Raw genomic sequence first — 19,853 nt, 5'->3', positions numbered from 1 at the left:
TTTTTGTCCAATCAGACAGTTCGCATGCAGAAAAGAATTATTATGGTGAGTTCAGAAAAAGCCCATGCTTGAACATTTAATTACCAATTTGCCACTAGGATTCTGCGCACCGTCCAAGTAGTTGAAGATTCATGGCAATGAATCGCGGCCGTTGACTTGGTTTGGATTTATGACGTCATGTTACGGGGGTGATGATGGTAGGTGACCGGGGAATGTGGTACCTACCGCGGGGAGTGAAAGAGAAACGCCAACGCACGCGCCACGGATGACAGTGCCGTCACGCCTACACGTGCGACAGTTGGGCGATGTGATTATTAACGCGTAATTGGGGCATTATACAGGGAGAAAGAGACTAATTAACAACAAAAACCATTGTGGCTTGATGATTATCTTATGCTAAATAGAACTCTGCTAAACAGTCGTGACAATTAGTGTAGGCAATAATAATTCAGAGGGGCCGGCCGAGTTTTTTCACTTCAGCCGATACCGAACCGATAAATGTCGGTACGTATGCTCAAATTCTTCGCCGTAACCGTACCGCACTTTTCAGTTACCGAAAGTTCCGTTTACCGAGCTCAACAGTCGGTATTGAAAACTCCGATCGTCGGAATTTGGAGGCGGCAAATGATTGCAGAACTAAAATCCGGCTCATATCTATAGATCTTGATGTTCGTGATTTGTAAGCCAAGTGAAGGAGATGAGGATTCCAGTGTGACAAGAAACTGAGGTTTTTTTTTTTTTTTTTTTTTATGAAGAAGAAAGAAAACAGAGGTCGAAGAAGAGAGAGAAGAAATAAAGAAGAAAGGAAGAAGAAAGAGAAGGTCGCGGAAGACGCTGTCATAAATGAGCATCCCATGCCTTGTGAAATGTGAATAATATCATTGGGCCTGTCGTCATGGGAAGGCGGCTCAAGCCCAACAGAGGGCCCAACAGAGGGCCCAAAGCTAAAACACTCCGGACACCGTAGTCCTTATCTAAAGCGTTACTGAAGCCACGGCCCCTCTATAATTCCGGGAAACACTACACTGCGAAAATCACACACACACACAGCGATGGCGGGAATGGCAGCGACCTTCAGTGTCTCGTCAGCTTCCCCAATCCTCAGCCGTCCATCACCGCTATCGTCTCTTTCCTTCTCATCCAAGCCGTTCATTTTGCCAATGCGGAGTCTCAACCGAGCAGCCCTGAGTCACAGATTTCCGAGTAAACAACAACTCCTCTGACTCTGGCTCTTTGATTTTCTTGTTCAAATTTTTCTGAAAAAAGTCGAAGCCTTAATTTGGGGGTATTTCGTGATGTTGGGTTGTGAAAATTTCCAGGGATAATGGCGTTTTCAAGCAATGATATTAAGGTGGGTTCCAACATTGAAGTTGACGGAGCTCCATGGCGAGTAATAGGTACACTCTAATCTTCTTCTTCTTTTTCTGGGTTTTTGAGCTTGAAAGGTACAGACTTTCTGCTCATTGGGTATGCAATGTATCGAGTAGAATTCATTTTGCTGAAGCTATGATACTGTTTTGGTCATTTTTGTTTCATATTTCGTGCTTGTTGTTTGACTCATGTGGCATTTGTGTTTCACTGCCGGCAAGTTTTATAGCAGATAATGTTTAGGTGGTCTGTATCTGTAGTTGGTTCATAAGCCTCACATTGGAGATTTTAATTCTTTATGACATTGTAATGGGTTTGTGAAAGAATAATAAAACCTCAAAATCCATTGAAATTTGTGGACGTATATGAACCTTTGGCTTGTCGCTAGGGATGTTTAAGCTGAATTTCGGTGTACAATGTGCGTACTCCATTTTCATTTGCTTGTATCTCTGAGCTTATGAGTTTTTGTCCCTTTGGTTGTTGGCCTTCTGTAGAGTTTCTTCATGTGAAACCTGGGAAAGGGGCTGCGTTTGTAAGGACCAAAATGCGCAATTATCTAACGGGAAACACTGTTGAGAAAACATTCCGGGCAGGAAGTACGGTAATGTTCACAAATCTATCATTCAAATCTGTTTCGTAAAATGCTTCAAGTTCAATGCAGTCTGCATTGCACTGCATGTTGACCATATAATCTGTGAAAAGTCAACTGCATATGTAGCATACGACATACATACCAAGTGTTAGTACTTTGTGCTGCCAGCTTACTCTGAGACCTAACGTGATATTCATCTTTTATGAATTGCTTGTGCCATGCTTCAATTCAGTTGACTGCAAAACATGACATTGTTTACCATTCAAGTTATAATTGGTTTGACTTTGTTGTTAAGAAAAGAAATAGTAAGATTAGGTTTCACAGACCTTGTTATGGAATCCAATCAGATAAATATCTTAGAAGACACTAGGTTTCAAAATGTTTTGTGTTAGCCTGTGTTACTTAATCCCCATATCTCTTCCCCAACTTGAGGTTAGGCAAGTTATTTTATCTAAATTCATTCCAAATGCAAACTTTCTGACAGTAGTCATTAGTCATATATCAAGTACGAGGGCATTGAATCTCATCCAGGGCATCAAAATACGTTTATATGGATTATTTTCCCCCACTAAAACATGGAGTACATTAGTGCACAAAAGTGGTCAATTTAACTGTATGTACAGTCACATGCCTACCCCCTTATGTTTGATACTTTGATTGTTTTCCCAGATAAATGAGGCAGCTATCTACAAGGAAACCAAGCAATTCACATACAAAGATGGTCCCCAGTTTGTCTTCATGGACCTGGTATGCTTCTGTAGACCTTTTAATTGTAACATTAAAATTGGGTTTCCTTCATATGGACTTTTAGACTTCCTCTTCTCAAGGAAGCTAAAATGAAGTAACTTTTTTTCTACTTGTTTCAGACCACATATGAAGAGACTCGTGTGAATGAATCTCAAATTGGGGAAAAAGTAAAATGGCTGAAAGAGGGAATGGACTGCAATTTGCTTCTATGGAATGATAGAGTACTACTCTTATTCTCTTTTATGCTCTCCATTATTTGTCAAGCAATTAAGTTTCCACTTTTTTGCTGCAATAATTAATGGCACATTAGATAAACTGGGTCCAGAATGGTACTTTATCTGAGGATTATCACACTATTTCAGATAGATCTCTTGAGCACTATGACTACCGCATGTTGTTGTAATCAGTAACAGTATATGTTTTTGCAACTCAGATTCATGGCGAGATGCATATGCTTGATATTATGAGTGGCATCAGCCAGTGTGACATTAGATGGTGTTTGTGGTGCACTGGTGCTTAGTAGTATCATTATTCTGGTCTAAAGTTTGAATAGTGGTCCTTTTTTCTCTGATATAATGCAGCTTTTCGATGTTGAAGTCCCCATCACAGCGAAGCTGACTGTGGTCGATGTTGATCCTGGACTGAAAGGTGACACTGCTCAAGGTAATAAAAATTTGCAACCTTTCAGTAAATTTCAAGGACAAAGTTTACTATTATTGCGGCTAAATGCCCATCAATCCATGACCTGTCTGACATGGACAGTGGTCAGTTACTGGTGGAACAAAAATGCTATTAGGCAGATAGATAAGCTGATCATTAGCTTCAGGTACAGAATTTGTGCATAACTGAATTCTTGGGGTTAGAAGTCGTGACCTCCTGCTAATAACCGAGTCTACTGTTGTAACAAGTTTCATTGTGTCTATGAAATTTGGTTTGTTCATGTGAGAGATTATCCGGATGGCAATGGGGTGGGGATATACAAAGAGAAATAATATACACACATACATTTTGGTCTGAGATGTTAGTCAAATTTGAAAATCGCATTACTATTTTCTCTAACTGAAATGGAATCGCAGGTGGTGGAACGAAGCCAGCTACCCTTGACACTGGTGCTGTTGTCTTTGTCCCTTTGTTCATAAATATAGGTGATGAAATATTGGTAGATACTAGAACCGGGCAGTACATGAATCGTGCATAGACATTTACTATCATCGGCCAAAAAGTTTTGTATACCATGCAGAGAGACTTTCCTTTGATGCTAGATATGCTACATATATTAGTCCAAGGTCTGTAAACCTCTAAACTCCCTACTGTAAGTGTCCCTCTTATTTGAAGTTATTTGAAGCACTTAAGTGAAGCAAGAATCTTTCACTTGAATTTCAAGCACATCAAATTTGGATCCCAAAACAAAATAAAATACTGCGGAAGCGCAAGCCCGGTTTAGTTAGTCGGAGAAACTAAGCGGATAACTGTACAAACGGGTTGAATATATAACAAAAGGCTGTTCAGTTGGTCGGAGAGACTAAGCGGATAACTATTCAAATGGGTTGAACACTTGAACCTCTGAGTTAATTTATCTTCTTTTTCCAGATCTTTAGTCATTTTAATACGAACTCATTTTTTTGTATGACATCATAAATCCTTTCTTTGTATGACATTTTGAAGGAGGAAGCATAATACAAACGAGCAATTTTCAATAATACGAACTCATTTCAAACCGCAATCTATTTTTCTTTTTTCCTTTTCTGATGAACAAACTTGTTGGGTGATGCTGTACGAGATTAATTAGTTCCTTAAACAAAACTGGTCAACTGGAGTTGCCGTGAATTATACGTGATTAATATTAAGAATGTTAGAAGACTTTTGACAAAGTATTAATTGCCGTATCTTTTATGCTTCCAGTATTGTATGGTTTCGTGGACAAAATAAGAATGTAAACAATGGGATAATAAACCAACGGATAAACAATTCAAATCAGATGAAAGTCATGAAACATATGGCATAACTAAGTCGGTATTCCAGTCAGCCAGACATCTCCAAATCTCCAATGTGTATATATACGTACATAAAGACATATACATGTATCCAACAAGATCAGTTACTTAATATGACTCATTGTTTCCTTCTTTTTGTGATCGTGTTCTGTTACATGCAGGGTACTACTACTAATATCCATGCATGCAGCCAAACTGAACGGACTTCGCTCTTGTCCTTCGCCCTCACTCTTTCTTCTCCCTCTTTCTTAAACTGGACTTCCGATGACTGTGGCCTGTGGCAAGGCATCAACTGCAATGCGGCTGGTTGGGTCACCCATCAGTCATTGCCCTCCAAAGGGCTCGCACTCAAACAAGATACCACTTTTCCTTCATCAACAGTACTACTAGGAAATCTCACACATCTCACCCACTTGAATCTCGATCTCCAACAATTCCCTAGATCAAAGTGTTGGTTCCTTCTTGTCCTTGTCTCATCTTGAGGTCCTTGATTTTAGCTTTGATTTGTTTAGCAAATTAGATCTAATGTACTTATTAGATCGTATAGCTCTTAAAAACAAATCATAAGGTAACATACAAAGACAAATATAACGCTGAGCAGCCAAGAACTCACCAATTTCGTTTCTAATTACAGCACCTACTCCACAATATTCTTTTCTAGCTCAGCACCATCCAGACCATTCGCGTTGAGTTTTTGACAAAAGGTGAAGGCATAGGCTCCTAAGTCAAGCTGCGGATTTGCAAAGGTTCCACGTCGTACGGCTCTAAATTCTTCAATTATTTGCATAGTAATCACTTGAAGCACATCAGCACTGAACACAGGATTGGAGTTAACCACAATGTTCCTGTTATACCATATCTTCCAACAAAACATGACTAAAACCACACAGCTCTTCCTTGGTCATAATGGAACTCACGTTCTGGAAGAAATGATCAGCAAAAGAGCCTCCTAGTGCCTACAGCATCAGTACACCACATCGACAAGAGCAACGCCATACCTCCTTTGCCATTTTACATTCTCACAAGGCATGACATATTGTTTCCGCAAAGGAGTGGCATTAGGCATCTAGCCATCTAGGACACCAAACTTCATTAAAAACTTTCTGTTCAAAAGATTAAACCCACAAGGAAGAATATCATGGATTGCCCTCGAAAGAAGATTTTTGCTGTGCTAGGAATCTTGAGAGACAAAAGAAGCTTCCATTAAGAAGAAGAAGAAGAATCATTTGATCAAGTACCCAGGGAACTATGACCCACTGCTTTCTCAACCTTGACAACCAGCCAATAGGCACTGATAATACTGTTATCTTCCAATTTCAGTGCAATGCAAGCCTGCATATTTTCATGGCAAATAAATCACAGAGGAACTCATGGACCTTTAAACTCCTACAGTAAGGTTTCCTCATTGTTGAGGCCTTTTATTCGGAATTAAACCTCTCTTCAATGCCGCACCATATACACTACAAGCTTCTAGCATATTGCCATGTTGATTCAACTTTTGAATCAAAAGGTTATAAGTTGCTCTACTTGCTACTCTATCACATTCATACGCAGTACCTAAAACTACAAATGCATCAATCATCTTGTCCTCAGAACAGAGGGTTTGAATCACTTTGTTAAAGGTGATCATCCATGGTGAATAACCCACTGCCATCATCTGCTTCAAATTGATCATAGCGTCATCAATCTTCTTTTCCATGCAAAGACTTTGGATCATAAGCCCATATGTACTAGCTTCTATGTCAGAAACCCCATTCTGCAATTTTTCAAACAGTTCACAGGCATCTTCCAACAGGTCTTTTTCCTTCGATGATCTCCTGCATAACCCTCTCACAAGAGCATTCATCAATCTCTCATCCACTTCGAAACCAATTTCCACCATCTCCTTGTAAATCCTTAGCGCATTACGGGTCTTACCCCATTTCAACAATCCATGTAACAATGTGCTATAAGTAATATAATCAGGGATGCAGTTTCTCTCCTTCATCTGCTTCAACACATTAAGTCCCTCCATTGCCCTACCCTCCCTGCAGTACCCATCAAACAGAGTATTGAAAGCAACCACATCTGGTATTAATCCCAACTCCACAGCTTCATTAAGCAGTTCCATCGCCTCATCTGTGCGACCCACTTTACAAAAACCATCCATAACAGCTGTGTATGTAAAAATGTCAGGTTCTACAACACCCTTCTTTATCTTCATCAACATTTCATATGCATCCTCCACTCTTCCCACATAGCACAAACCCTTTAACAAGCAATTGTACATTTGAACAGTGGGCTTGGACCCAACTCTACCCATCACCTCAAAAACCTCCAAAGCTCTCTGCAATCTACCCTTTTTGCATAATGAATCTATCACAAAAGTCATTGTTGCAACACTTGGGTTAAACCCATTTTCAATCATATGGACTAAAACCCTCTTGGCCTCATCCAGATAATTTTTCTCACAGTAACAGGTAATCACAATAGAAAATGTGGAAGAATCAGGAACTAAACAGTAAGATGATATTTCATCATACAAGCTCAAAGCAATATCAAACTCTTTAGCTACAACTAAAGCCATGAGCAGATCATTGAACTCAGAAATGGTTCTAAAGCAACCATCTTGCTCAAAAATACTAAGAATTTCACTTGTCTCTCCAGTGTGCAAAGCTCTAATTCTGTCAACTAAACTCTGTACATGCAATCTACTAGTAATTTCATCAAAACCCAACTTGGGTTCTTCACTATGGGAGTGAAAGCCATAATCTTTTGGGGATGTCTGGTGTGTTTTATCAGCAAGATTTCTAGCAGAGCACGAAAGTGTTGTGAAAATAAGTAGCTTACCTTGTTGGGTTCTTATGTATCTGCTTCTGTATGGAGAGGGAGTCTGAACAAGTTTGAAGCTTACAGGATATGGGGAAGGCATCAGAGACAGAGAGAGGTCCATGGATGCAGCTCTAACTTGGTAGAAAACAATTGTATTTCTTGGTGTCTTGGTATAAATCGGCTCAAGTGTCTAACCCAGGATATGGTCAATATTTAGCATTTGTTAATTCTCAGTCTAGTCCTCTAATTCGATTTTACCTTTTACCAATGGTTATAAATTGGGACAAAAAAACTGGGTTAGACACTTATGCCGAGAATTAATCGTCAGCCGATGGCCTTCAAATACATTGTATTATTACATTAATTTTCTTCTTAAAAATCGATGAAATTACCCATCGGTCTTAAAATGATCGACTTTACCGGTTTACCGAGGGATTTTGTAAGTTTTCAGAAAAGTCATACCACTCAAACTCAAAGAGAAATGAGGTCCCTGTTAATAGATAGTTGGACATTAAAAAAAAAAAAAAAAAAATATTAACCGTCAAAATTTTACTTGAGAGTCGAATTGTAATATAGAGTGATCGAAATAAATAAATAAAAGATGGACTCGTGTACAATTTTCTCAATCTTCCTCAATTTCATTTTCGTTAACTAGCTAGAGTTTCATTTTGTTTGTATTTTGGATTGGGAGGTTTTGATTTTTGATCCCCTCCCTTGTATTCTTTTTTCCTTTAATCTCATAGAGTGATAGGAGGATTCTCTCTCTTCCATCTCTCTCATTACCCGAAGGAAAAACAAAAAAACAAAAGACTCGTGTATTGGTATCATACTCATATACATCCACAAAAGACCTTCTCATATAATATTATTATTTTTACTAGAATTCTTTTTGAATTACTATTTTGACTAATCTGGCAAAGCGATGTCACTCCCCACTGGATTGGAATGGCTACCTGATCACCTGCTCTTACATCTTCACTGCAATTGTCATAGTCAGAAAGTTTTGGAAATGGAAAATCGATCTCTTAAGGATGAGAGAGGGAAAATAGCACATTGCTGTTTTAACTGAAGTGGATCAAATACAACTATTTAGAATGAATTAAACAGGTACAAAATTGGAACGAATTACTAATGACTAAAATGAAAATCGAGTACGAGTTAAGAGTGAAATATTTCTAACTATTATTTATCTGTAAAATATGCATACAATGAACAAATATCAAAGGAAACACCTGGTAAGATCGAGAATCAAAAATATGTAAATATGCTCATTCATTCTCAAATCTCAACTGTCGTTCAAACTTCAAACTCTAAGAGATCTACTAAATGTCTTCCAAAACCTGGGCTCGACTTCCACATCTGGTACTTTCTTCTTCTTGCCACCACCCATTCTTCCAATAATAGGTTTGATCATCTTCTTCAGAACCTTGTGAAAGCCAGAGCCACCACGTTTCTTACTGACCAATGGCGGCGGCTGCGGTGGTGGTGCTTGAAGGCCTTGACCAATCAAAAGTGCTGCTTGCGACCGAGTTTGATGAGTCGGCTCGGAGAGACTCCGCTTTAACATGGCCTGGTTGAGTTGTATCTCCACAGAGAGCCTCTCATATTGGTCCAGCAGAGCACTTTTGTCGTCCCCAAACTTCCTTATCATCACTTCTATTTCATCCATTTCTCTCTCTGCTTCAAGCTGGTTTACATGTTTATAGAGAAAAACATGTATCAAGTAGAAGCTTAAAGGGTTGAGATTTCTCTTTTTCAATGTGGCTGAGGCTGAGACTGAGACAAAGGAGTCAATATATGAGGTCTTTGCTCAAGCAATGAAGCAAGGAATATGTATCATCAACATGGTAACTGAAAAGACTGTCGAAGGTTTTTGCAGTCAGCCAGTGACCCAATTTGGTGCAAACAAAGAAATGGTAAATAATGAATGGTAATTAATAAACCCAACAGCTTACATAGAATGGAGACCTCTTGTTGAAACTACTTCCATAATTTGCATTTCACTAGGATTAGATTTTTGAATTTGCTATGTTATTTTAAGTTAGTTTTAATTGGCGACATTAAGTTGTTAATGATTAAAACTACGATCACATTTTACTTGCCGACTAACCACTTCCATGAACAAATATGTAAGTGAAGATTTATAGGTGGAGCTAAAGCCGCGAACTATAAGTGGAAGAGCGGAGTGGCCAAATTAGAGTATATGTATATACACTTTATTCTTACTTGCATAAATGGATTAGGTCTTATTCCTTGTATATTATCTCATTCCCCTTAAATGGTTGGAGGCTTAATTAGCACAAAAGTAGTGAAGATTCATTTGAATTTGCTTTTCCCCTTCCTTTGTGCTCTAGCATTTATATTGTAACTTGTAAATCAGATCTAAAAGGACACCTCCAAATTTCATATAGATATTCAAGGATGAAAACTCCAAAATCCTTTCCCATCTAATTCATCTCTTCCTCCTATAATTTTAGAGTAGGCTTCTATTTTTTTCATTTTTTTGGCCAGTAAAAATTTGGGGGCACAGCAGATGAGCGGGGATGGTAGACCACAGGGATAAGCCCACATTGGACTACCATGAGACATATCTCAAAAACCATCAGCTTTTTGCTCAACTACAGTATGCACACCAATGTACCCACATATCGCGATGGATAGGGTCTTACACTTTAACTTGATTACCCACCAACAAGAGACTGCTGGCAGCGGGGATCGAACTTAGATTAGATCTCAACCACAAGCACGCTCGTACAAACTGAACCAACCCTAATTAGCATATGTAGGCTTAAGGGTGCTCAAAATATATTAGTTTTAGCAATCGCATTAATGTTTTTATGGTCATCTAGTGACCATGCAATTAAGAAACAGCTTATAATTACTAATAATTAAATTTCATGTTAAGAGCTCTGAACAACCAAGCCTACAACCTTGCCACCAAAACCACCAGACAAAAGCCCATCAACATATAAACTAGTACTAGGCCCACGCGAGATCCAAACAGAAAAGGCCCATCAAATTACGCCCACCGTCTCGTAGTCGCTGGTTGCCACGTGCACCAGACTGTTGGATTGGTTTTCGTTGTCACACTTCTTCTCCTGTTAAGCTGAGACTTCCCCAGCAGCGATCTAGCGTCGAATCTCAGCACAGAAAACCACCCAAATCCAAAACCCTAAATTAAAATTCTCTCAATTCAATCGTAAACCCTACAATTCCAACTTTCCCATCATCACAATTCACCCCAAACCCATCTTTCACTGCGTCAAATTCAAGCCACCTCTAGCTGAAGATCGTACACATGTCATAAAAGCCTGCAACTTTGCCCGGGAAATGGATTCGGATCGCAATTCCAGTCGGTTCCTCAGGTTTCCGGCGCCGTGAAGCTAACTCCGGTCAAAATTGGAGGCTAAAGACTCTTCCTTTAATGGACAGAACTAGTTTTCTGGCGGTGTTCTTATTGCTCTTCATCGTTTCCGATGTCACCAATGCTTCGATGCTCACCAAGCATAGATTTTTGATCGGTGATCCTCCGAAGGGCAATTTGGACAATCCCACATTACCGGTAGCTCTCTCTCTCTCTCTGAATTACTTGGCTTCTGTTCAGAATTGGTATTTTAATTATAAAGCTATGTAATTTTAGGGTAAGGATTCTCCGGTGGTGAGTCCACCTCCGCCTTCTAAACCTGATCCTGATCCTGATCCTAATCCTAATCCTAAGCCAGTTGATGATGGGAAGAACAAAACGGGCTCTGCCCCACCCACCAAGACGCCGGAGCCGAAAGGTTCAAATAACAGTACTAAACCGGCTCCGGTAGGTCCACCAACTGATACCGGTGGTGGGAAGAATAACCAAACACAGAAGCAGGATCCAAATCCTGTGCAGAAGCCGAAGGAGAAACCAACTCCAGAGCCTGAACAGAAGCCGAAGGAGAATCCAACTCTGGAGTCTGAGCAGAAACCGAAGGAGAATCCAACTCTGGAGTCTGATCAGAAGCCGAAGGAGAATCCAACTCCAGAGCCTGGCAAGACACCGGAAGAGGATCCAAGTGCAAAGACTCCAGAAATAGAGAAGACTAAGAATAAAAGTGCCAATGTGACTAATACACCGAATGTGAAAAAAGAAAGCTGCGATGGGGCAATCAAGAAGTGCAGCAGTACGGATATGGTTGCCTGCATTAAGAGCTTCAATAGGGGTAAGTCACATTACTGCTGGCACTTTTGGGCTGACATTTATTGCTTGTTAAGATATTGTGCATTCAAGTAGAAGCATTGTGTTTTTTGTGAGCCAAGAGCCATTGTAAGGGAATTGGTGAACACAATTAGGCCAATGGTATGAAAACTTAAAAATGAAAACCCTTCTTTGACATCCTGTTTACTTGATTTCATGAATATTATATAAGAATGCTGATACATTTTTCATTGCTTTGCACTTGTGCTATCAGCAGAACTAATTTTAGTAAGATTCAATCTGTGTCTTATTTATACTGCTCTCGATGGTTAAAATATAACTCAAGAGTGACATTATGGGTTTGTTCACTTTGTTGTGGAAATTCCTTTGGTAAAGGTTAATATAAAAAACCACAAGTTGTGACTTGTCAGCACTATTATTTTGCCATTTGGTGCGGAAGTCCTATGTGCAAGTTATATGTGTGTGTGTGTGTAGACTTGGCTTGTTATACAGTGTGAGGCCTGATTGTAAGGCCTTTCTACTCGGTGAAAAAGGTTATACCGTAAAGTACTAGTTGATGTTATAATCTGCCCATTAGTAAGTAAAAGACATTGTTGAGTGCTAGCGCAAGTCCACAAAGTAGTTTGAAATTATCTGGAGGCTTAATGGATAAACCGAATTAAACACTTCAAGCACCACATTGTCTCAATAACTTCTCAGAATTGCTCTGGTCTTGTAATCACATCTACCTCATTATTGCAGACAGGTGCCGGGATGTGTGTTAGTGTGTGCACATGTGTGTGTGGGTGAGCTAGGCTGTGTACATCTTATTAAACCATTAATTCGTTGAGATGTTTACTGCCGTTTATGTGTTATTCATTAATCTAGTGGTTTCAGAGTGCCGGACATGATTTAATACCATTTGACCTCATAATTATTAGTGAGACAAAAAAATTTATTTCCTTTTTTTTGTTTTTCCATATATTGCAGAATCAACAGAAGCAGTCATTCTGGTCCAAAATGTACGTGACAGCACATTGAACGGAAGCCTTTCTGCAGAAGATACCAGGGACCTGGTGATACCCAAACACGAATATAAAAAGGTAAAAAGACCATAATGTTCTTCAGTGTATTGTTTCTCTGATTTGAGTCATTGGCATCTAAATCTTTGGTGTTGAGATTTAGAATGAACACTTACGTTTGTAGTGTATGCTCTGATCAGGAGGTCTTTTAAAAGTGGTTTAGGTCTCTTCAACAACAACAAAAAAAATGGAAAAGATGAATGGGTTTGGTTGTCAGTTTTAATCCTATCCATTCCTCCTACCACGCTCTCCTCTCGCTTTCTGCCCTCTAAACTAATGGAAATTGACTAGAAATTATGACAGTAATATGCAGAAGGCAGGTGGGAAGGGTTGGATCAGAAGGGACAAGCATTATTCATTATCAGTCTTCAGCTTAGATATAAAAAATTCCACTGAATTTTATAGATGATCTAGTTGAATTTTTTTAAGTATATATTAACATATTATTATCTTTTAAGTTGTTTCGTATGGTTTCACTAGTTGGTGTCATGGAGGAACCATGAAATTTGAGTTTGTGTTTGTGTTACTATTATGTGGGAAGTGGGAAGCTTCACATTGACATTTTTTTAAAGAGAAAAATCGCTTGTTTGTTTCTTTATTTTTTCAGATCAAGCTCAATATGGGTAAAAGCAACAAAATAGTACTGAAAGCTGGAAATGGAGAATGCGTGCTGGACCCTTTTGTATCTGAAGGAAACTTTTTCATGCGTTTCCCTTCTTATGAGAAGTTAGTGACACCAATCAATGGTGCATACTTCTTGATTGTTACAGTGCTAATTTTTGGAGGGATGTGGGTTTGCTGCCTGGTTAGGAGGAGGAAACAGCGCACTGGAGGTGGAGTTCCTTATCAGGAACTTGAAATGGCATTGCCGGAATCGGCTTCAGCAACTGATGTGGTTACGGCAGAAGGTTGGGATCAGGGTTGGGATGACGATTGGGATGGAGATAATGCAGTGAAGTCACCTGGAGGGCATCTGGTGGGAAGCATATCTGCTAATGGTCTTACTGCAAGGTCTTTGAACAAAGATGGGTGGGAAAATAACTGGGATGATTAGTTAGTTGAGAACAGCTTAAGATTAGATTTTGCCCAAAGGATTGAGGAAAGTGGGACAAGAATGAAGTTCCCAGAAAACCAGATACGAAATTTAAACCCTTTTTAATAGTCTGCCCTTGTTGAAACTAGTGAGCTTTGTGTAGTGATGTCCCAGAAAATAGGTCTGTATAAGTGCCTGATATTTACTGTAAGCGCAAGAGGTAATATATTTTTTGTCCAAAAGTACAATTTTACTCCACTTGGTTCTGTTACCTTTGAACAGTGAGTAATTCACTTGTGTTAAACATGTACTGTTTCACATGAGCATGGAACTCAGCCATTTAAATGTTTCAACACTAGTAATTGGAAATGAATGTAGCAATGTACCTAGAAAGCATGTTGAGTTTATTGGTTGCCTTTACCTTTTGCTGCCCGTGTTCAAGCTGATAAATTTAGTACTGTAAGCTCACTGTGGAATTGAATTGCTTATGTCAGAAGGCATTGGTGCACAGAATACAGATATATATATATATATATATATATATATATATATATATGGGTGTGTGTGTGTTAAGGTTTGTGTTCTTCCTTTTTGTTAGCAGGTCCCAATCCCATGTCCCATGAAGTTGGTGTCAGATCACTCCAAGTCCTGTCCGAACTTTAGAATTTGCACTACATTCTCTGACTTTATCGTAGCTCAAGTTCTATGCACTGATTCACTCCAAATCTCACATTTTTCTGGAACCTAGTGCACAATACACTGCATTATTTATGTTCCTGGGTAATATGTTGTCACAATGATAATGACAGTAGTTAAATTCTTCTAAGTTGAAAATTTTACGGTGCTTCAGAGTTGTGCCCAGTTATTTTGAGTCGGTAAAACTTACTCTTAGTTCTGTTGGCCCCAATAAAGATTTTTCAACATGGTCTGCCCATTTAGGTTCTTAGTGGAAGCATGGTGGGTAACTGGGTATATCAATCATTCTGTTTCTCGTTAAAAAGTAGGAAAAAATAAAATAACCTAAAGCAAATATTTTCCATTTTTCTCTTCCTGTCACATCGATTTCCGATGTGGGTTTCTGGCGTGGCCTTGATCAACTGGTTCACAGATTGTTGGTTCCGACCTTTGGGTAGCGTGATCATAAATCAACCAAGCCTGATGCAAAAGCCAAAAAGCCAAAAGGTTGCTATTGTAGTATGCATGGCATGATTGCCATGTTCTACACATAATCACTGTTTGAAAAAGATCGTAAGTGCTTTTGAGAAGCACCATGTGAAGTGCTTTGATGGTGTTCGAGGCCGTTTGATTAGGTTCCCCTCGGGTCCAACACCCTTTGATTAAGTTAAAGCTTCAAATGTAAGGGTAAATTATTGACCATACTTGCAGGAACTGGGCGTTCAAATTATGATAAAGAAGACAGTATGTTGATTAGGGTCAGTGGAGTACGCATAAATATGCATATAATGCTCATTTTGAATGATAAAAGTTAGAAACCAAATGGAGTAGTAGAATTGAAGCAACATGGCCAACAGAAAAGTAAGGTTAAAGCAAAGAGTGTTTCTCCATTGGACTGCATCATTTGTTGTACTAAATTCCCCATTCAATTCTTGTGGTAGCTTAGATTTTAATCTTGCTCGTCAACTGTTTAGCTTAGTTTATTTTCTTCTTCATTGAATGATGAGCCGATGAGGAAAATGCTGCAACAATGTTCAAGACTTCCACTCTTTGGAAAATCAGAGTTTAGTGAACTGCATCAAGTACATTGTTGCCTTATTAATACTGCAGTCCTATTTCAAATGAGTACAGCAATCAGGTTTTAAAGATTATTCCGAGGGAGATCTCTGATCAAAAACACTACTCAAATTGTCCCATTTCAAACCGGTGAAAAGCAATCCGGAACCATACAAGCACTATAGAACTCGATAGATAAAAGAAGTACAAAGAAGGAATACAATATTTTAGAGAAAATGATGGAAAAGAAATGGAGAAAAACCTCCAACATTCTTTTTTTTCTTTTACTTGAAAAAAACCGGATTGATCTTCACCAGAACATTCTGTCGCTTTTCTTCATCTGTATATTGAGTTTATTCTAATCTTCATGGCCTTCTGAAGGGCATTGGATGAGTTCTAAGATGTTGACTACTTCACTCATATCAGGACGATTTGATGGAACTTGTGATGCACATATCAAACCAAGCTTGATCACTGGAATTGCCTCCTCTGCCGGATAATTACCCAGAAGTTTTCTGTCAAGACATTCTTCCACCCTGCCTTCCTCTAGAGCCCCCCTCACCATGTCACAGAGCACCACCACATCATCTTCCATATATTCCACAGGCCGCTTTCCGGTCACCACCTCCAAAACCAAGACCCCGTACCCATACACATCACATTTCTCAGTAATCTTGACAGTTTGACAAGCGAACTCAGGCGCCATATACCCAAGTGCACTTTGGATTTTGCTGCTCAAGATGCACCGGTCTAACATTGGCAACAGCCTTGCCAGACTAAAGTCTCCTACTTTTGGTTCACCAGAGCTGTCTATCAGAATATTAGTTGATTTCAAGTTGTAGTGAATCAAGTTCATTCGATGCAGATGAGCCAAACCCTTTGCCATCCCAAGAATTATGTTGAACCTCTGTCGCCAAGAGAGACCGCTTTGGCCAGGTCCATCATGCAGATTCTTATACAGACTTCCACATGGTATGTATTCATATATGAGCAGCTGCAAGGAAGGAGTCCAGTAATACCCTTCAAGTGTCACAAGATTATGGTGCCTTATCTTTCCAATTCCTTTAACTTCCCTCTCGAAATCTTCTTGGGACTTGATCAAACTTGAGACTGTCAACTTTTTTATTGCAACTGAACGCCCATCTCTGAGGACCGTTCTGTAAACTACTCCAAAGCCACCACGACCAAGCTCACAGTCCTTGTTCAGCAGGGCTTGGGCTCCAGCAGCAAAGTCAGCATCACCAGAAAACATAACAAGCTTGCCATACTTTGAATCAGTACTTGGGGAACAACTGAAATCTTCCCCACCAGGTAGTGGAAGAGGAGCAGAATGTGTCATTGAAGACCGCACGTGCATATTGAGGACGGTAACAGCTATAACACCAATTGCAATGAATGCAGCAGCACCTATGGCAATGAGAGCAGATATGCTAAATACATTCTTGTGACCATGAGTCAGAGAGGAAGAACCACCACCAGTGTTGTTAGAATTTGGGTTGAGGACAATGGGTTTAGGGTGAACAGCAGGGCATGAAAGGTTAAGAACAGAACCACATAGGGACGGATTGCCCGAGATAGATGAGGGTGAGATTGTGTTGAAGAAGCCCCCCACAGGTAACTCACCCTGAAGGTGATTGTAGGATACATTGAAGTAGAGGAGGTGGGAAAGATTTGTCAACTCTTTAGGCAAGCTCCCAGAGAATTGGTTTAAAGACAAGTCGACGTATTGAAGGTTGGTAAGGTTTGCAATGGCTGCAGGAACAGGGCCAGTAAGATTGTTCTGGGATAGCAACCTGTACAATTGAATAAATAAAACAAAAGGAAATTCAGAACAATGTATTGCCTCAATAGTCAAAACTTTAAGTTATATCTTTCCAAACAAACATAGGATGCTGCTTTCATTTCTTTTTTTCTGTACAGGCAGTGGAATACTTTTGCAGATAATAAAAATTGGAGATCATAATGTTTATACTCATACTCTCCTTAACTGAGTTTTCAAATGTCCTAAACGATAACTGTTTTAATTTTTCTTTTTCATCAGTTATAACCATTCTTGCTGTTCAACTATATGCCATTATACACGACGAAAAACAGCTTTAGTCCAGTTATCTGAAGTTATAAATTACAAGTGAAGGAACATAACTAATAAAGCAGATAAAGAAACAGAACAAGAGAACTTACAGCGATGATAGAGATGAGCACTTCTGAATCTGAGATGGAACTTTCCCCGTTAGAAAGTTCTTGTGCAGCCTTAGCTCCTTGAGTGAGACTGCTCCTCCAATTTCAGAAGGAATGCTTCCATTCAGCCAATTGTTGCTCAAGTCCAGAACATATGCTGACGTCAAATTACCTATACTTACAGGAATAGTACCAAGGAGCTGATTCCGGGACACATTCAAGAACTGCAAGCTACTAAGAACCCCAATATCAGATGGAAGCACATCAGAAAATGCATTGGAAGACAAATCCAAGACCTGAAGACGTCCATGAGAGGCAGCTATTGGTCTCAAAGGATTGTACTCGAGCCTTCCACGTCCCACACCAAGCTTCAAAATCCATGAAGGAAGTTTACCAACCAACTGATTTCGGCTAACATCTAGAGCTAGAAGGTTGAAACAATTTGTCAACGACTCAGGCAAGCTCCCAGTAAATCCATTCATAGATAAATTCAACTTCTCAAGTAGCCTTAGATTTCCTAATGAACCAGGAATGCCACCAGAAAAGTTATTACAAGATAAATCTAACATCCCAAGGCTTCTCAACTCACCAATCCAAGCAGGAACTTGACCCGTAAGAGAGTTCCCCTTTAAACTCAAAGACCTACAGAAACCAAGTCTCTTAATCGACTCAGGAATTCCCCCGGAAAATAAATTATCACTAAAATCAAGCAACTTCAAATGTGAACAGCCTCCAACATCCTGGGGAAGCCACCCGGAAAACCGATTTGTCCCCAAGTTAACAACTCTCAAATCATACAAATATCCAATACCTTGATGAACATCACCCTCGAGCAAGTTAGCAGACAAGTCCAGCTCCCGAAGGCCCCTCAAATACCATATCCCAGATGGTAAGTTCCCCGAAAGCTGATTCGAGGAAAAGTTCACGGCCACCAGAGCAGAGCAGAAGCTCAGAGACTCGGGGATTTTCCCTGAGAGATTGTTTTTGGCAAACGAAACAACTCTGAGTGAGCCACATTGTTGAAAAAACTCATCCGGGATCGACCCGGAGAGGCCATTCTGGCTCAAATCAATGAGTTGCAAAGTCCCAATGTGAGCCAGATCAGGGTTTATAGACCCAGTGAAGTTGTTGTTAGAAAGTGAGAGTCTCTGAATGAACTGCAGCCTTAAAAGGCCACGGTTTACATGCCCAGATAGGCCAAACCCATCGAGGGCAAGCTCCGAGACTCTGTTGCTTCTGGGGTCGCATTTGACACCGACCCAATTGCAAGGACTGTCATCCTCTTCGTTCCAAGAGCGGAGCTTGGCCTCCGGGTCTAGCAGCCCGGCCTTGAACACGATCAGCCCCAAAACGTCGTCGTTGAAAACAGGGTTTAAGGAAAGTACGAACACAGGTGACCAGAGAAGAAGGAGAGAGACGAGTTTGAGTGACATTTTCTCACAGCCTCATGAAAGTTTCAAAGTCTGGAGAGCTAGCTAGCGCTTGAGAAAATGGGGAGAGAGTGTGTGTGAACAGAAGAAGAGAAAATGTAATAATTATGGAGAAACTAGAAAAGCAAAAGAGAGCGAAAAAAGTAAAGTAACGCACCAACACACCACCCTCCACTAATTCTTCACCTTTTTTTGGCTGGTTTTTGTTGACCGGAGAAACAAGACGCCGACGGTGAGTCGGAGGAGTTGACAGAGAACAGAGCCTGATGATCAAGTGTTAATTAAGCGGAAAGGTGGCCGGGACAACGCCGGAAGCGGCGGGAGAGGGAGTGAAGGATCAAGGATATCGGAAGGGCGGGCATTAAAGAAAGGGTGGGCGTTGTCAGAGAGAGTGAGGAATAATAATGGTGGGGGTGTTGCTGTGGGTGAGGATGGCTCAGAGTGAGTAAAGGAGGAGCATTTAAAGCTTCCAACGGCAGAGAGAGAGAGAGAGAGAGAGAGAGAGTGACGCAACCGGGGCCTGAGATGGTATTGATGGGCTCGGGGGGGGGGGGGAGGTGGCGCGGGAGTCCATTTGGTCAAAGCAGAATCCGATGGTTGATCCACCTGGCTTTTTGACCTATGGATTATCCTACGTTGCTCATTTTTTTTATGTGAGATATTAGTTGCCGAATATATACGTGAATTTTTGGATCCATATTTATGATTTTCAACATTTT

At 40.1% G+C, this 19,853-nt stretch overlaps 4 protein-coding genes across 6 annotated transcripts; 2 read left to right on the top strand and 2 right to left on the bottom strand.

The window, feature by feature from the left end:
• The first annotated feature begins 990 nt into the window (after nucleotides 1–990).
• Nucleotides 991–4,095, top strand: LOC112194958 (elongation factor P). The gene is made up of 7 exons (XM_024335225.2): nucleotides 991–1,203; nucleotides 1,320–1,397; nucleotides 1,863–1,969; nucleotides 2,630–2,707; nucleotides 2,827–2,928; nucleotides 3,289–3,370; nucleotides 3,784–4,095. Exons 1-7 carry the CDS (start codon nucleotides 1,053–1,055, stop codon nucleotides 3,903–3,905), a joined length of 720 nt encoding a protein of 239 aa, XP_024190993.1. The 5' UTR covers nucleotides 991–1,052; the 3' UTR covers nucleotides 3,906–4,095.
• A 561-nt stretch (nucleotides 4,096–4,656) lies between these two features.
• On the bottom strand, nucleotides 4,657–7,706 carry LOC112194957 (pentatricopeptide repeat-containing protein At5g41170, mitochondrial). The gene has a single exon (XM_024335224.2). The coding sequence runs from the start codon at nucleotides 7,631–7,633 to the stop codon at nucleotides 6,104–6,106; it is 1,530 nt and encodes a 509-aa protein (XP_024190992.1). The 5' UTR covers nucleotides 7,634–7,706; the 3' UTR covers nucleotides 4,657–6,103.
• A 2,886-nt stretch (nucleotides 7,707–10,592) lies between these two features.
• LOC112193045 (probable serine/threonine-protein kinase samkC) lies at nucleotides 10,593–14,148 on the top strand. 2 transcript variants are annotated; one of them, XM_024333059.2, is made up of 4 exons: nucleotides 10,593–11,074; nucleotides 11,231–11,705; nucleotides 12,671–12,783; nucleotides 13,370–14,148. In XM_024333059.2, the coding sequence occupies exons 1-4, from the start codon at nucleotides 10,937–10,939 to the stop codon at nucleotides 13,814–13,816; spliced, it is 1,173 nt and encodes a 390-aa protein (XP_024188827.1). In that variant the 5' UTR covers nucleotides 10,593–10,936; the 3' UTR covers nucleotides 13,817–14,148. The 2 variants fall into 2 exon arrangements, with proteins under 2 accessions (XP_024188827.1, XP_024188826.1); XM_024333058.2 differs by having other exon boundaries at nucleotides 10,596–11,074; nucleotides 11,153–11,705.
• Nucleotides 14,149–15,637: 1,489 nt separating this feature from the next.
• On the bottom strand, nucleotides 15,638–19,634 carry LOC112193237 (leucine-rich repeat receptor-like protein kinase PXC2). Of its 2 annotated transcripts, XM_040516715.1 has the most exons (3): nucleotides 19,292–19,634; nucleotides 17,708–19,185; nucleotides 15,638–17,319 (listed from the first exon to the last, which is right to left on the bottom strand). In XM_040516715.1, the coding sequence occupies exons 2-3, from the start codon at nucleotides 19,135–19,137 to the stop codon at nucleotides 15,885–15,887; spliced, it is 2,865 nt and encodes a 954-aa protein (XP_040372649.1). In that variant the 5' UTR covers nucleotides 19,138–19,185; nucleotides 19,292–19,634; the 3' UTR covers nucleotides 15,638–15,884. The 2 variants fall into 2 exon arrangements, with proteins under 2 accessions (XP_040372649.1, XP_024189075.1); XM_024333307.2 differs by having other exon boundaries at nucleotides 17,708–19,634.
• Between the last annotated feature and the right edge of the window lie 219 nt (nucleotides 19,635–19,853).

Source organism: Rosa chinensis, chromosome 3 (assembly GCF_002994745.2).
Source record: "Rosa chinensis cultivar Old Blush chromosome 3, RchiOBHm-V2, whole genome shotgun sequence".
NCBI classification, from domain to species: Eukaryota; Viridiplantae; Streptophyta; class Magnoliopsida; order Rosales; family Rosaceae; genus Rosa; species Rosa chinensis.
The sequence above is the reverse complement of the archived record's forward strand: the minus strand, read 5'-3'. Positions and strand labels throughout refer to the sequence as shown.